Source organism: Strix aluco, chromosome 2 (assembly GCF_031877795.1).
Source record: "Strix aluco isolate bStrAlu1 chromosome 2, bStrAlu1.hap1, whole genome shotgun sequence".
NCBI classification, from domain to species: domain Eukaryota; kingdom Metazoa; phylum Chordata; class Aves; order Strigiformes; family Strigidae; genus Strix; species Strix aluco.
The window spans coordinates 34804060-34821462 of record NC_133932.1 but is presented as its reverse complement, the minus strand read 5'-3'; the positions used below and the strand labels follow the sequence as shown (position 1 = coordinate 34821462).

The following is a 17403-nucleotide window of genomic DNA, read 5'->3' as shown; positions in this document are numbered from 1 at the left end:
ATACTCCTATCATGGGACTGTTATTCCTTATTTAGAATTAAATGAGAAATAGCAACATATAATGCAGCATTTTCCAAATCATCTACTTGAGGGGCACCACCTCCTTCCCAACAACCACCATTACCATGTTCTTAAACTACATGCAAGACCTTGTCTTTTGTGTTCACACTTTCCCTTCCACCAAACCCTCCCAACCCAAATACCTGCATGCCCATGTCATAGTTTGGGATGAAAAATTGAAACAGTATTATTAGATCAGTATAGCACACAGGCATCATGGAAATTAAGTTTTCAGGTATTATAATCCAAGAAAGGTGGCAGCTAGTAAACATATTGCTGGATAAACCTCAAGAGAAAGAGGAAAGGAAATCACCTTTCAAGACACAAGGATATCAGAACTGTATCATTCCAATTCAAGAATCATTTCGATAAGCTGAACAGCAGAATGAATGTCAAAATGAAACAGGATTAACAGAAAATTTACAATCCTTCAAGCACAAAAAGTAACATAGGACAATATTTCAGGTTGGAATGTAATCCTAACCTTAGTTGTTTACTTTTAAAAGCCAAAATACTTCTGAACTCTAGAATATTCAATCTTAATACACAAAATAGTTTGGAGAGTAGTTAAGGACAGAGAATGCCAAGGGATCATGAGGGTCAAGTTCTGTTTCCTGAAATCACAGACAACCATAGAATCACAGAATGGTTTGGGTTGGAAGGGGCCTTAAAGATCATGTAGTTCCAACCCCCCTGCCATGGGCAGGGACACCTTCCACTAGACCAGGTTGCTCAAAGTCCCGTCCAACCTGGCCTTCAACACTTCCAGGAAGGTGGCAACCACAGCTTCTCTGGGTAACCTGTGCCAGTGTCTCACCACCAGCACAGTGAAGAATTTCTTCCTAGTGTCTAATCTAAATCCACCCTCTGTCAGTTTAAAACTGTTACCCCTCATGCTATCCCGACACACCCTGATAACAAGTCCCTCCCCATCTTTCCTGCAGGCTCCCTTTAAATACTGGAAGGCCACTATAAGGTCTCCCTGGATTCTTCTCTTCTCCAGACTGAACAACCCCAACTCTCTCAGCCTGTTCTCATAAGGGAGGTGCTTCAGCCCCCTGATCATCTTCGTGGCCTCCTCTGGACCCGTTCGAGCAGGTCCGTGTCCTTCTTATGTTGGGGGCCCCAGAGCTGGACACAGCACTGCAGGTGGGGTCTCACAAGAGTGGAGTAGAGGGGAAGAATCCCCTCCCCCTCAACCTGCTGGCCACACTTCTCTTCATACAGCCCAGGATACCATTGGCTTTCTGGGCTGTGAGCGCACATTGCTGGGTCACAGCCAGTTTTCCATCCACTAAGACCCCCAAGTCCTTCTCCACAGGGCTGCTCTCAATCCACTCATTGCCCGGCCTGTATTTGTGCTTAGGATTGCCTTGACCCATGTACAGGACCTTACACTTGGCCTTGTTGAACTTCATGAGGTTTGCACGGGCCCACCTCTCAAGCCTGACAAGGTCCCTCTGGATGGCCCATCCCTTCCCTCCTGTGTGTTGACTGCACCACACAGCTTGGTGTTGTTGGCAAACCTGCTGAGGGTGCACTCAATCCCACTGTCCATGTCACCAACAAGGCGTTAAACCCAACACCAACCCCTGAGGAACGCCACTTGTCACTGCTCTCCATTTGGACATCAAGCCATTGACTGCAACTCTTTGAGTGCGACCATCCAGCCAATTCCTTATGCACTGAGTGGTCCATCCATCAAATCCATGTCTCTCTAATTTAGAGACAAGAATGTTGTATGGGACAGTGTCAAATGCTTTGCACAAGTCCAGGTAGATGACGTCAGTTGATCTTTCCTTATCCACCAGTGCTGTAACCCCATTGTAGAAGGCCACCAAATTTGTCAGGCACAATTTGCCCTTAGTGAAGCCATGTTGGCCGTCACCTATCACCTCCTTATTTTCCATGTGCCCTAGCATAGTTTCCAGGAGGATCCGCTCCATGATGTTGCCAGGCACAGAGGTGAGACTGGCTGGCCTGTAGCTCCCTGGACCTTCCTTTTTTCCTTTTTTAAAACTGAGGGTTATATTTCCCCTTTTCCAGTCAGTGGGAACTTCACTGCATTGTCACTTCTCCTCAAATATGATGGATAGTGGCTTAGCCACTTCATCCGCCAGTTCCCTCAGGACCCACAGATGCATCTCATCAGGTCCCATGGACTTGTGCACCTTCAGGTTCTTTAGATGGTCTCGAACCTGATCTTCTCCTACAGTGGGCAGTTCTTTATTCTCCCAGTCTTTGCGTTCTGTGACTTGGGTGGTGTGGCTGGAGCCCTTGCTGATGAAGACTGAGGCAAAAAAGTCATTGAGTACCTCAGCCTTCTCCATATCCTGGGTAACCAGGTGTCCCGTTTCCTTCTAGAGAACCCCCACATTTTCCCTAGTCTTCCTTTTATCACCGACGTACCTATAGAAACTTTTCTTGTTGCCCTTGGTGTCCCTGGCCACATTCAATTCTATCAGGGCTTTGGCCTTCCTGACCTGATCCCTGGCTGCTCAGACAAGTTCTCTGTATTCCTCCCAGGCTACCTGTCCTTGCTTCCACCCTCTGTAGGCTTCCTTTTTGTGTTTGAGCTTCTCCAGGAGCTCCTTGTTCATCCATGCAGGCCTCCTGGCAGTCTTACCTGACTTCCTCTTTGTTGGGATGCATCGCTCCTGAGCTTGGAGGTGATCCTTGAATATTAACCAGCTTTCTTGGGCCCCTCTTCCCTCCAGGGCTTTATCCCATGTTACTCTGCCAAGCAGATCCCTGAAGAGGCCAAAGTCTGCTCTCCTGAATTCATGGTAGTGAGCTTGCTGTGCTCCTCCCTGCTGCCCTAAGGATCTTGAACATCACCATTTCATGGTCCCTGCAGCCAAGGCTGCCCTTGAACTTCACACTCCCCACCAGCCCCTCCTTGTTGGTGAGAACAAGGTCCAGCATAGCATCTCTCCTCATTGGCTCCTCTATCACTTGGAGAAGGAAGTTATCATCAACATATTCCAGGAACCTCCTGGATTGCCTGTGCCCTGCTGTGTTGTTCCTGCATCTGGGGTGGTTGAAGTCCCCCATGACGACCAGAACTTGTGAATATGAGGCTGCTCCTGACTGTCTATAGAGGGCCTCATCTGCTCAGTCTTCCTGGTCAGGTGGCCTGTAGCAGACCCCCACTATAATGTCTCCCGTCCCTGCCCAACCCTTTAATCCTGACCCATAAACTCTTGGTCAGCTCCTCATCCATCCCCAGGCAGAACTCCATGCACTCCAGCTGGTCACTGACATAGAGGGCGGCACCCTCTCCTCATCTCCCCTGTCTGTCCTCCCTAAAGAGCCTGTATCCTTCCATTCCAACACTCCAGTCCTAGGAGCCATCCCACCACATCTCCACGATGCCAGTAAGATCACAGCCCTGCAGGCATGCACACATCTCTAGCTCCTCTTGTTTATTCCCTATGCTATGTGTGTTTGCATAGAGGCATTTAGGTTGGGCCCCCAATGAAGCTGATGTTCTGGCTGGGATTCCTTTGTGTTGCTCTTCAGGTGCTCTCCTGCTGACCTGTGACCCCTCTCCAGGCTCTGGGCATCTATTGCTGGCACTGGCATCAAGCTGGTAGGAGTGGGATGAATGGAGGTCCCCCTCTCCAGGCTACTTTAGTTTAAATTCCTCTTCACCAGCTTGGCAAGCCTATGACCAAAGATGTTCTTTCCCTTCTCTAACAGATGGACCCCCTCAGCCCCCAGTAGACCAGGTTTCTCAAAGCAAGTCCCATAGCCTAGGTAGTCAAATCCATGGCTGTGGCACCAGTGCTGTAACCAATTGTTGATTTGCTAGATTTGACTGGCCCTTTCAAACCCCTTCTCTTTGAACGGGAGAATTGATGAAAAAACTACCTGCACTCCAGAGTCCCTTACTGCTGCTCCCAGGGCTCTGTAATCTTTCTTGATACTCCTCAGACTGTTCCTGGCTGTATCACTGGTGCCCAAGTGAAACAAGAGCAGTGGGTAATGAACAGTGGACTGTAGGAAGCTCAGTAATCTCGGTGACATGTCTGATATGAGTCCCCAGTAAGCAGCACACCTCTCTAGAGAGTGTGTCAGGTTGGCAGATGGGTGCCTCCATACCTCTCAGAAGAGAGTCACCTACTACTATCGCTTGGTTATTATTAACCATGTAATCTATTCCAAGAGTATCCACAACATGTTTTTCCACATCCTTTAGTTGTATTGAAGAAACAGATGAAAGAAATTAATGGCATCGCTAACGCTGAAGTTTCATGCAACAAGAAATTTCCAAGAATTGAATAATGTCCCATATAACAGTAGAAGGCAAACACAGCAATCAAAAACCAGTTCCGGTCAATCTAATGATGGAAACTTCTCTTCTGATCCTATGCCCTGAGCAAGAGGGCATATGAGAAACTGAGATACCACTATACATCTTAAGTCTCTGCCACATACCCTGCTTCCAGTGCTTCAGAGGAAAGCCAAATTACTTAGGAGCCAAAATATTCATCAAGGATGCAAATAATCCCTGCAGGTAACTAGCAGAAGCCCCGCAGACAGCATAAACATGATTCAAACACACACAGTTAAGATATTTGGAAGGCAGGATCCTTCTGAACATCCCTGGAAATACCACTCTACCAGATAGCAGAGATTCATATAACTAGTACAAATTTTCATCACCCAGGATTTATTGTTACAGTTTCTTCCACAAGTTTAATCAAACTCCATCCTGAAACTAATTAATAGGTAGAAGAGTAATTACTCCTTTGAATTAACTCATCTTTCCATAGCAAGTGTCAGATGTATTAAACTAAAATATTTCCAAGTGAAGATATACCATCCTACAAAGACAACTGACAATGTTGATTTTTTAATCTACTGGAGAGTTTAGAGGATCAAAATCTCCTTTTAAAAAATTACCTCACAGCTTTAGTCTTTCCTCTACAAATTAGAAATTAAAATTTACATGATATTTGAGAAACTCATCTTTTTTTCAGGAAAAAGCTATCCACTCTTCTAGGTTCTCCCCAGATAAAATTTGGCCTTTTCTACTAAGCAGTGACACTTCCCTCTGGGATCACAATTGTGATAAAAAACTCAAGCAACACTAACTGAAATATTAGTGGTTGAGATCAATGATCACCTGAGAGAAGACAAAACCACGAAGCCACAGCTATTGCTGTCAACCTAAAAAAAAAAAAAACCACCTCAAAACCAAAAATCCAGCAAAACAATCACCAAGAAAGGCAAGCATGATTGTCATTAGAGAAGTGCTCTCAGTCATTTTGAACAAAGCAATTTAGAAAGTGAACAGGCATTAACTAAGCTGCTGGATACATACCATCTAGTACCAATTACAATGACCAGAGACAGTTAAAGGTCACTACAAATATAGTAGTGATTCCAAAACAAGAGTAAAATGTAGACCACTGTGCAAAATTCATTGTATTTCACCAGATGTTTCAAAAAGATGTCTTGTGAAAGATGTACTGGTGTACGCAAAACTTCAATGGAAATGTAAAATGTTTTAAGGAAGAAGAAAAAAAATTTAAAAAAATATTCACACATAAAACAAAAACCCTGAACTTTCAAGTTCTAGTTTTGTTCAAATGAAGATACTGTATTAATTATGCTTAGAAAGTTGAAATGGAGCAGTAAGATTAAGTTTTAAGATAGGTTTTACACCTAAGCCCTCATAAGTGTGAGATTCTCTTCATAGTGGTAGAAAAGCACTGAGAGCCTCCGTTACTGACCAAGAATTAATTTCAAGCAATATAAAATATTTATTGAAGAGAAAAAACCCTAAATCAAATACTACAATTCATCTAGAAACCTGTACAAATTGCAAACAATATTCTTTCTCTAAAAGCAGACATCTACTAAATTCCATCTTTAATTTGACAGAGAATTTTAAATAGAGAAGTAGGAAAGATGAATGCCAGGGTTAGACCAAGAACTGATTTAACTAGTAACTTCAATTTTGAAAGTTCAATATTTTGTAAGTGAAAAAAAAAAAGCATCATCAACAAGCCACTTCACTGAAGTCAATTCTTTCTATCAGCACACAAACAGCAATCACTGCCAACAAAAATACATGCCATAAAATTTCATTCTCCTCATCCTCCCAAATCCTTTAACATCTTCAGCCAAACAATTTATTTACTGCACCCCACAACAGGATTCCATGAGGATGAAGTGATAATCAGACACACCTTCAAGTGTAGGAACCAATTCCCAGACATGTCTGAAGAAAATTCATTTAAAAGAATGACAAATTATCTACAACAATTCCTTATGTACAAGGAACAACACTTTATATATTGTGGCAAGGTTGCTTAAGATATTGATGCAGTTGAGGTCAGAATGCAAGGCTAAGAACAATATTAGAGAATGTCTTCTCACCTGTAGCTGCTGTTGCAAATGGGTGATTTCTGCAATTCTCAGTTCTCTAGATTTATTTGTACTTTCAATTTCTTGTCTTTGGGTAGACAGCCGACATCTGATATCCTGAAGCTTTCCCTCCAACTGATTTTTTTTATCGTTCTTTGGAAAAAAAAGAAAAAAAATCTCTTTTTTACCAGAATGGTTTGTCATGCAAGTCAGGATTTAAAAAGTACTTTTATCCCATATTTAAAAGTTGAAATTACAGGAAGTAAACATGGCCATATCACAGTCACTACTGTGCTTGTGTGTTTTATCTGCATCACGATCACTTACTAGAGCTTCCAGCTCAAATTCTAAGGTCTTCTTCTTTGCCTTCAGAACAACTATGTCCTCTTGTTCTTTGTTTCTTTGATTTAGTAGTTCTTGCCGACGATTACGCTCCCACTCAAGTTGCCGTTGCCTCTCAAGTTCCCGTTTTGCAGCCTGTAGCATTTAAAAAAAAGATATGAAAGATCTATTTTGAGAAACTATTCTAATCATTGATATTCGTATTCTAATGTGCAGTTAAAACATTAATATAAACACAATGCTAAACTGTGGACTAAATATGTGCCTCTGTTTAAGCGTACAAATTGCTCAGTTGTTTAAATGCTCACTTGAAAGCACTGGTGAAATGGGGCTTCACTACATAGCAGATGGAGTGCTATTCTGTTTATTCACCTATTTTAATCAGTTTCCCAAGATCCAATTTTCTGATTTAACAAGTTGTTTCATATTAAGACTTCAAGAACTCTCCAGGGTTGCATCAAATCTATTTCCAACCTCCAATACTAGACATTCTGCAGCTTTGCAAAGAATAGTCAGATGCTACTGCACCGAGTGCATCATTATTTGGCGATGTGAGAAAATGATAGCTTTTAAAGTTAACCAGTATATGTTTTCTTTAACAAATTAACTCACCACAGGAAAATCATGAATCCCACAAATGCCCATAAGTTTTTCTTCATTCATTCATTCAAGCATCTTTTTATAGCAAAGCAAATAATAATAATTATTATTAAAGAATTCAGAGGTTAAGAGTACATTGTCCTACATCTAGATGTCTCATCCATTCATTTCACATGAAAAATAAAGAGACAGGCAACTCTTTCCTTACCTTCAAAAACTAGAAATTTAAGTTCATCCTTTACATGTTTGCTTACTAAAAATGACGGCAAAATATTTAGTGTGCACATTACATTTTGTTCGAATCAAACACAGCTGCCTGTGACATAACCACCTTCCTTTTATCCAGTTGGTTACCTCTCTTCTTTCTATTTCTTTCCTCCTCTCCTCTTCCCTCTGCCGTTCCAATTCCCGTTGTTTTTCCAACTGTTTCTCCAGCTCCAATTGCCTTTTACGTTCTTGCTCCTGCCGCTCACGTTCTTTCCTTTCTTGCTCTGCCCGTTCCAGCTGTGCTAGACGCTCTTGTTCTTTGCGTTGCTGTTCCAGGAGAGCCTGCCTCCGTTTTTCAAGTTCTAGATTGCCACGTTCAAAGTTCTCCCGTTTTTTATCTTCAAATGTAACTTTAAAGTGTGGAAACATGAGGCAAAGGAGAATTAAACTCTGCTAACTGACTTAAAAAAAATAAAAATTTCATGTATGCTGAATCAAAGTGAAACAACCTTCCAACAGTACTAGATGCAGCTCTCAGATACTGATAATATAGCTCTACAGGTAATTCTAGGTTTTATCATTAGCATTTACATCATAGATCCCCTTAGACCCACAACCTTAGGGAACCAAGGTGTGAATTTCAGTTACTATTCCTCAGGCTTCGAGGTTTCTCCACAAAGCCCAACAAGTGGGTATAATTTAGACAAAACTATTCACCAGCTAATCCTCTATGAGAGCACAGGTTCTGGAGTTCCTCTATATATTTGATAATAGTAGCAGTAGAAGAACCAACACTTCAATTATTACAAGGCAAAGAATTCAGCTGATGGTATTATCAAAAAGCCATTATGCAAATGACCCATAATGTATTTAAACTTGATATTCTCATAAGATTACTCATTACTGTTAGGAAAAGAAATGGCTTGCTGAAGTTCTTGAGCAGCTGAACTCAGGAAGACTGGATTCCTGCAGGTTCACATCCTCATCACTTACTGTCCTAAAAGAATGACTGCTGTTCCAGCACAGGTTCCCTGACATTCTTCTGCAACATCAGGGATTGTCCTTCCCCTGTTCCACATTCCTAGGCCCTCTCTCACAGTTCCCCCAAATTATTATTTCCACTTCACCTTCTGTTTCTTTTCATACCCTATATGTCCCATTTCCATACCCCGTATTCTGTATTTCTCTCCCTGCATGCTCAATACGTACATTTTTGGCATGCAAGTCAAAAGATAGCACATATTTATTTCAAAGAGTGCATGCACTAACTGTTTGACACATTTGCCTGACATCTGCTGAACCAGTCGAATTTTGACTTTTTCTTAGTTTGGCCCCCTTTCCTATTGCAAATCATCAATTTTCATAAAACTTGAAAAAAAATTAACCACTCTGATGTCTGTCAAGTTTGTTTAAAATTAGCCACTGGGTTCAAAGAATATTAAGATACAGACTGATAGACAGAGAATGAGATTATAACTCCCATTAATTTAGGAAACCAAGCAAAAAGGGAAAAGAAAAAAATAATATTTATGTCAAGAAAGTCAGTTAAAAGGAATAGGTAGAAGGGCAAAACACTTGCAAGTAGCACGGACACTAAGACACTATGTTCAAGGTTCAGAAAACACATACCACTAAGAAACACCTGGTTCTAAGATGTCTTCCTGTGCTGGGTTTGTGTGTCGGGGTTTTTGGTAGCAGGGTAAGGGGCTACAGCAGTGGCCCCCTGTGAGAAACTTCTTGGAGCTCCCACAGCTCCAAGTCAGACCCGGCTTCTGGCCAAGGCCAAGCCAGTTAGCGATAGCAGCTGCACATCTGTGATAACATATTTAAGAAGGGGAACCTGAGAGGGGGTTGGGACTTTGAGGAAGACTTACAAGAAGGACACCAATGCAAATGCAGAGGTCAGTGGAAGGAAGGAGGAGGAACGCTGGGAGGTGAACCGGAGCAGAGACCCTCCCTGTATCCACCCCCCTGTCACCCATGGAGGTCACTGGAGGAGCAGAGATTTGCCTGCAGGGGTCCCCTGGGACTCTATGGGAAGAAGCACCCACTGTTGTAGTTCAGCACCAGGAGGACTGCAACACGGGGGGGGGGGGGGGGGGGGGGGGGGGGCGGGGTGTGACTCACGACGGAGCATCTTGAGAAGAATGCATCCCATGGGGAGGACTCACAATGGATAAAGTTCAGGGGGGACTGTCTCCTGCGAGAGGGATGTCACATAGAGCAGAGGGAAGAATGCAGAAGAGTGCTTCCCCCACCTTTGCAAGAAGGTGCAGTGGACTGACCACACCCCCATCCCCTGCCCCTGCACCTCTGTGGGAGGAGGTAGAGGTGTTGGGAACAAAACTGAGCCCAGGAAGAAGGGAGGGGTGGGGGGAGGTGTTTTTAAGATATGGTAATGCTTCTCACTGTCCCATTCCATCTGTTAAGTGTTGGGTTTTGTTAGTGTTTGAATTAAAGTGATTTCCTCCTTTTCTTCCCCAACAAGCCTGTCTTTTGCCTGTGACCATAATGGGTGAGCGACCCCTCCCTGGTCCTTATCTTGATTCCTTAGCCTTTTTGATTCATTTTTCTCCATCCCAGTGCTGGGGGGAAGGGGCGAGTGAACTGCTGCATGGCACTCCATTGCCCTCTGGGCAAAAACCAGGACACTGCCCAATAAGCTAGTATGGTTACTCAGCAAAATCAAGGTAGCTACCAGATAACAAAACAAAGCATATCTGAAGTACAAAAATAGAAGAGAACAACTTCTAGCAAATTACAGAAGTAGCTATTGGCTTGTGTTGCTATGCTTAAGGAAAAGCTTCTAAAAGGTTATAAAAGCCAACAATAAAAACTCTTTCAAATGTTTTCAAAAGAAGAAAAAAACCCCAACACCTAGCCACATTTAGCAAAACCACTATTTTAAGTGATCTTTACAAAGGAAAATCTATACATCAAATACAGTAAAAGTCTTATACACTCTAGTTCCTCTTTAACTGACAGCAGAAATGGCTGTAAAACAAAAATAAAACCAAAAATTGGAGACTAACAGGTTGCCAAACCCAGACAATGCTAATCCGTAGTTCAAATACAAAATTCATGAACTACTAGCTGTGTGGTGTAATCCATCCTTTAATCAATGTCAGTGCTGTAAGACTAGAAGATGACAAGTGCAACACAGGTCTTTAAGAAAAGACAGTATAATGATCCTGAAAGCTAAGACAAGTCAGTCTACTCCCACACTGGGTAAAGTAGCAGAGGCTACAATAGACAGAGAGTTAGTTAGTGACATGATACCATGGAACAACTAATGCAGAAAAGAGCTGCCTCTCAAATCTAACAGACCCAACTGTATTACTAAGCAAGTTGAAAAAGAAGATCAGGTTAACAGAAGAATACTTGTGTGATTTCGAAGTCTAATAAAGAAAGAAAGCCAATGCAGTGGTTAAACTTCCTGACACTACAAACTGCATACCAGAATCCTCCGATTCCAGAGACACAAGACTTAAGTCTCAAAGAACCAATACAGGAGAGTCATATCTCACCTGTGACCAAACGTTTCATTGTGAGACCTCAGTGAGATCTGCTTCAGCAGTCCCCTCTACCTCCTTTCATCCTTCTACAGCCAGGAATTACCCAGCAGACTGCCAGCAGCAGTTAGTTATAAAATACTAACCAGAGACAAGAGTTGTAGCTGAATTGCTCACATGCAGATCTCCTGAACTAATCCAGTATGGAAAGAGACAGAAGGTCCTTGGGAACTAACAGTAAAACAATTAGAATATTAAGGGGTGAAATAAATTACCAACTTTCACAATGACAGAAAGATTCTCAGTAGCCTCCTTCAAAGATCTCTACTAGCAACTGTGCTGTTCTCTGTGCAATAATGATCTGGGAGAGATTGAAAAGTAACAAGACAGCTTCTGGAGATGATGCCAGATAGTCACAGTATTAAAATAAAAATCTGACTGTGAAGAGCTTTAGAAAAATCTCACAAAACTGAGTGATCTGGCAATGAAGAAGCAGAGGAAATTCAAATGATAATGAACACAGAGTAGTGTTCATTGGGATTAAAAATAATCCTAACTAAACACACACAGTCATGAGCTTTAAAATGGTTAATAGATTTGTGGAAGGATGTTGGCATTACTGCGGAAAGTCTTCTAAAACATCAACTCAGATCTAAGGTGTGATCCAAGAGGCAATACAGTGTTAGGAATCAATTAAAAAAATTGAAAAATAATTTAGAACAAACCAGAAAAGCATTATTATGGCACTGTATAAATCTGTCATGTTGCTACCTCTTAAACTGTGTGACATTCTGGTCATCTTAGAATAAAATAGAGCAAAAGTAGCAAAAGTACAAAGAAGAGTGAAGGGATGATCTGAAGTGTTAAGATGTAGAAGGCATCCAGGAGACCTTCTACACTTTTCTTTTTTCTTTCCACTTTCTTCCTTGTTTTTTTCCTTCTCCCAAAAGCAGAGCTGCTAAAGCTTGTATAAAAACCCATATCGTTACACAGACTGCAATGAAACAGGCCTCTGTATGTATAGTGATCTTTTAAATAGTACATAAGCCAAATCACACTCTAAGTCAGAAGATGGAGGTAGTAAAAAGTTTTCATTGCAGTCCTATAATAGGACTGCAAAGTGCTGCCTCCATTGAGAGTGCATAAGATAAACAGCCTGAATACTGTTCATATCTCCATTGTCACTAACACAAAGCAACAGTCAGGAATTAGGTGGACCAAGCAATGTCTTGGTTATGCCTTTGACATGTCATAAACTGATCTGGAAAGAAAACATTTCTTAATAAGCCTTTGTAACTCCACAGCATATAACCTGATGGTAACACCTCACATACCTCTGACAACACCTCACACCTCTCTGACAACAGCACTCAATACATCTCTATTTTTGCTTGCTCACCTGGTAATTTCTTTTCCAGTTGCTGCTGTTCTTCTTCTAACGCTGGTTCCTCCGGTAACCTTTGGTCTACAGATACTGAAGTTACAGCAGATAAGCCACTACCAGAGCGTACTCTTCTGTCAATAAAACAATAATTCCAAGTTGCTTAAAAGAACCTATGCCTACCAAATTTATTTATGATTTAATGATAAAATCATAAATTAAATGCAATGATGTAGCATTTAATGGTATTTAATGTTCCCTCCGTGTTGCCCAGGGGATTTTACTCAGCCATTGCCATTAAGGTAACAGTATCCTCCAGAGTCCCAACCGCACACACTGGTGACCTGAGAAACCTAGTTCAAAGTTCACAGCGCCATGCAGCTTACACATGTGTTCAACCCTGTCCCCAAGATCTCTTACTCCTGACCAGTCTGAAGTTGGGGAAATGCTGACTTAAACTATAGCAACAGTTGCAAAGACAGAGAAAGAACTCAATATAGTCAAGCTAAAAACAAGACCCCACATGGAATAAAAAAACCACCCTGTAATCTTCAGGATGATACTTAAAGAATGTGAAGCTATGATCATATGCAAATATTTCTTTCCATTTGTAGTGCTGTTACTGTCTTCCCATCCATTTCTCCACAAAAAAAGTGAAAATGAGAAACAGAAGTAATGACTCATCACTGCTATTCACAGACACAACTGTATCAAAAGACATCTGAATTTGCTACAGTGTAAACTCATAGCATGTTTTGAATTCCAATACATCCCACTTGACCTACAGAAGTATAAACTGGAACTGTAACACTTAAATTCATATGGCCAGACTGAGTAAGTTTTGGAAGATATGCTAGCATAAAACATTGACCAAAACTGTCTTCTTACAAGGAATTCTTGCTACTTCCAGCATTCAATACTTGTAATAAAACCAAAAAGCTAGACAAGCATTTCCCAATGAGAAGGCACTCTGTGCCACAGATGCAGTACAAAAAGGAGAGGGGTTACTTTTCAATGTCTTGTATTTTACACTTACAGCACACCTTTCCCAAATGAACTAAAATTTTAGGAGCGTGATTCCAGAATTATAATGTTACCTAAATGAAGGTGGAATATACTCTGGAGGCAGTACAGGTGGCAGTGGCTGACCAGACATAGCAACATCAATTAAGTGCATAGCCAGAATAAACTCTTCAGCTGTAAGTTTTCCATCTTGATCAATATCAGAAAGATTCCTTTTTAAAAGGGAAGGTACAGAGTAAGTAAATTATTAAATATTAAAAAACACTGTTAAAAAGCATAGTTTTAATGTATTCAGTTCCAAATTCCATTTTTCATTATTTTTTCACACTACTTCGTTTCTTCAAAACAAATAAAAAGCAATCCCCAAATGCTTCATTATTTCCCATATTTCTCATGCATGTCTGCCTTGAAACTATCCTTATAGCCATGGCTTCTACTTCACTTGGTCTTTGAGTGCTGCCTGCACCATACGCTACCTAAGTAATGTTAATCAGTGGAGTTTTCTTGAACGCCTGGTGAACATCACTACACAGTATCATTTAGAAAAGAATCAGCTCGAGTGTTTGGTAGAACTTTTTGGTTTCTGTTTCCTTCTTCCCTGAAGGCTCCTATCACATTCCAGAGCACACATTTGCATTAAAATCAAAGCCATTAACATTCTAGTCCTGACAAGCACAAAAACATTTCAGCATTATGCACATATTAAAAATTACAGAGTAACGTCTCTGGATGGCCTAAAACCAGCGCTCCAACAGATGCACAAAATGCTTTTACTCATGTTAAGGCAGTATTGGACAAACTTTAATAGCCTAAACATCAGCTTTGTTTCTCTGGCATGCTGCACACACAGGAAAAATCTCCCACGATACTGTGAAAATCAAAGGTAAGCAATTGATACATTCTTTTGATGTCTCAAGGTACAGGACTTTGTTTATGGGATTTAAATTTGGAAGACAATTATAGCCCTGTTTGATCCATGCTTGTGTTACTGAATTCCTCAGGCTGGGGCACATGAACAAGCCAGCAGAATAAAAATTTAGCATGGAAAGATACAGTTGATCAGCTATCCCAACAGTCTGAGTCCACATCTTTGTTACAGAAATAACAAAACAGCTGCTACAGAATAGCTGACCAGCTGCACATCAGTACTTCACTTTGTGTGTCTGTGAGTCAGTGAATCCAATCCCATTACAGACTGACAAATCTTGCCCCAGAGAACTGCAACAGCAGTTCTACTGCCAGAGAGTAAGTATCAGGAAAAGGAGCAATACTTAGGACAACACAAGCTGTAAAATCGATTCCTTATCTCAGTAGACTTGGCAATTTTGAATGTCAAAAATTAAAACAGTTACGCCCGGAGGACTCTGACGTCATTCCCCTGCCCACGTAACCTACTTAAACGCTGGCAACAAGCAGAGTATTTTTTGGTTAATCATCTGCTGGATGACTGGGTTGATTTTTTTTTTTTCTCCTTACAGTAGCTTTGTTAGGAAACAGATAAGGAGAGAGTGCTTTTAAAATGTAACAAAAACATCAGTGCTTAGCAAAGAAAGCAAGTGCAATTGAACAACCATGTTAGAGCAACAACACAGTTGACCTGCTCACGCAGAAGTCAGATGGGTGAGCTAACAATGGTTTCCAAGCAAAGACTTATAAAGTACAGAAGTTAGAAATAACTTTCCATATGACCACAAGAACATAATAAACTTCAGCAAACAAGAAGTTGAAAGGAAAAAGAGAAGCTGAGACAAATCCTTTTAAAATCTATTATTTTCAATGTATGTAACTCCAGCTCCTTGGAAATAAGCCCTTAGAAACTCACAAAAAAGGCAGACAAGCCCCAAAACAAGTATGGTTCTAGATTAAGCTTCCTTTTGTACTACCTGTGTAAACGTGTAAATTTCCCTGGCGCTGTATCACATATGGCCAGGGATGTGGAAGACATAGGAAGCTCAATATCTCATCTGCCTTAAAACCTCATAATTGAAACTCAATCTACAGAACATCTATGTGCGTAGCGTAAAAGATACTCTTTTTTACTTTTGTGAAGTAATATTAATATAAGCTTAGCAGTGCAGGTTTTGTTTTATGTATTTATACATTCAAAAGAGCAACGTATAATGATTTATCAGTGGAGGGAGATTGAAAAGGGAGAAAAAACCCACAATATACAGTATAGAGGTTTAAGTACAGTTTCCAGTAGATTTATTTTTACCATATTGTAGCCAGCTGAGCCTGGGGTAAACTTGACTGCATAAGAATTGTTCTTGCTTGTGGACCTAACAAAGTGAAACAAGGATTAACAAACAAATAAGCAACTTTCTCCTTTTCTTGCATTACCAAGTAGCTACTGCACAAGCAGAGCTTAGTTCTGAATAGGTAACACAGAAGTTATCAGCATAAACAAGGCTCCCCCCCAAAGGAAAATACTAAAAAATATATAACCCTTCCCTTCTCTATAACAATCACTCAGATTAAAAAAAAAAAAAAAGACTAAGAAAGGCAAAGAGATGCTCCCAGAACTAGTAAAACTAAGCCAGCATATTGTTTTATTGACAGTGACCAAATGTTGATGGTGGCAACAGGGAGAGATGAGAGTCTCTTACTATCTGAATGACATTCTAAATGCTATTATAATTGGCTTTTTACAGTTCAAAAAAAGGAGACAACAAAAACTGCTTCAATACCTGTTAAGTGTCCACTCATTGTTTTATCATGGCTATTGAACAGCTGTCTGTACTTCAGTCTTGATGACTGAGGTACAGCCCACTCTGCCACAGGAGGCACACTAGAATTACAAAAGGATAAGGGAGGGGAGGAAAATACAGTTTTAAGTTTAATCACATGAAGCTAACAGGTACAACAGGATTAAGTGCTGCACAGAGATCAAATTTCATGCCTGAAATGGTTCTTTTCACAAATATTCCCTTCTATTCCTGAAACCACAACAGGTTTGACTTCCTGTTTAAAAACATTTATCATAATTCAGTGTTTTAGAAGATGGTTTTTAGTAAAGTTGAACGACAGGCCTAAGAGTTTTGCTTTTTTCTTCACTAGGAGAGAATTAACCTAAACAATTTAAAGAAGCTAAAAGCTTTTACCTAAACATATAATAGGAAATGCCTTACCACAGTCAGCAGAAGTACTATCTCATTTTACCCTGTTTTTAACTGGCTGTCTTAGACAAAACATTCATAAACTGATTAAGAAAAACAAACATAAAATATGCTGAAGACATAAAAAAAAAGGGTGAAAAAGCTACACTTGAATGTAAAGTTTCTTGTAATGGAACTCAGCTGAATAATGTAACATGCCCAGTTCTAATTCATTCACATAATAGGTTGTGTGCTGTTATTTGTAGCTATAATTTCCCATGCTTGAAGACTGACAAGTCTTCATATTGGAAAACAACAAGCACAGTTTTTCTGTCTTTAGTCACATTCAAACTTTGTCCTTTTTTGTTAAGGTTGAAAAATGAAAAAAAAAAAACAAAACAAACAAAAAAACAGCCAGATTAAATAACCATTTGTAACAGCATACCGAATTACAGTTAAAAAGTGATCCAAAACCACCAAATCCCTTTTCCCTGGTCCAGTGAGCTGATAGCATGGTAAGATCTTTCAAAGTTGAGCTGAGAAAGGGTTATATGAATACTCTATTAATTGACCTCATATCCTATTGTCCTGGTTTAACCAGGATAGGGTTAAGTTTCCCCAGCAGTGGGGGGGAGCTCTAGCCGGGTTATTCAGATACCATGCGGACGGACGTCACATCCTGGCAGGTCACATTTTTCCTGGCGCGGGAGCGCGGTGCACTCGTGGTTTTGTACATCGTGCTTCCCACTGCTGTATTTGGTAGCTATTTTGCTCTGTTCATTGCTATCACTATTACTGTTATTGT

General features: G+C 40.7%; 1 protein-coding gene across 6 annotated transcripts in view; it reads right to left on the bottom strand.

Annotated features, from left to right (window-relative positions):
* Positions 1–17403, bottom strand: part of ITSN1 (intersectin 1) — a 148423-nt gene that overhangs the window by 79583 nt on the left and 51437 nt on the right. For all 6 annotated transcript variants that reach the window (XM_074814283.1, XM_074814284.1, XM_074814286.1 and 3 more), the window contains 7 exons: positions 16191–16291; positions 15719–15782; positions 13578–13715; positions 12499–12614; positions 7735–7997; positions 6766–6915; positions 6451–6591 (listed from right to left, as the gene is read on the bottom strand). In XM_074814283.1, the coding sequence (XP_074670384.1) occupies positions 6451–6591; positions 6766–6915; positions 7735–7997; positions 12499–12614; positions 13578–13715; positions 15719–15782; positions 16191–16291 (973 nt within the window). The remainder of the gene's footprint in view (positions 1–6450; positions 6592–6765; positions 6916–7734; positions 7998–12498; positions 12615–13577; positions 13716–15718; positions 15783–16190; positions 16292–17403) is intronic.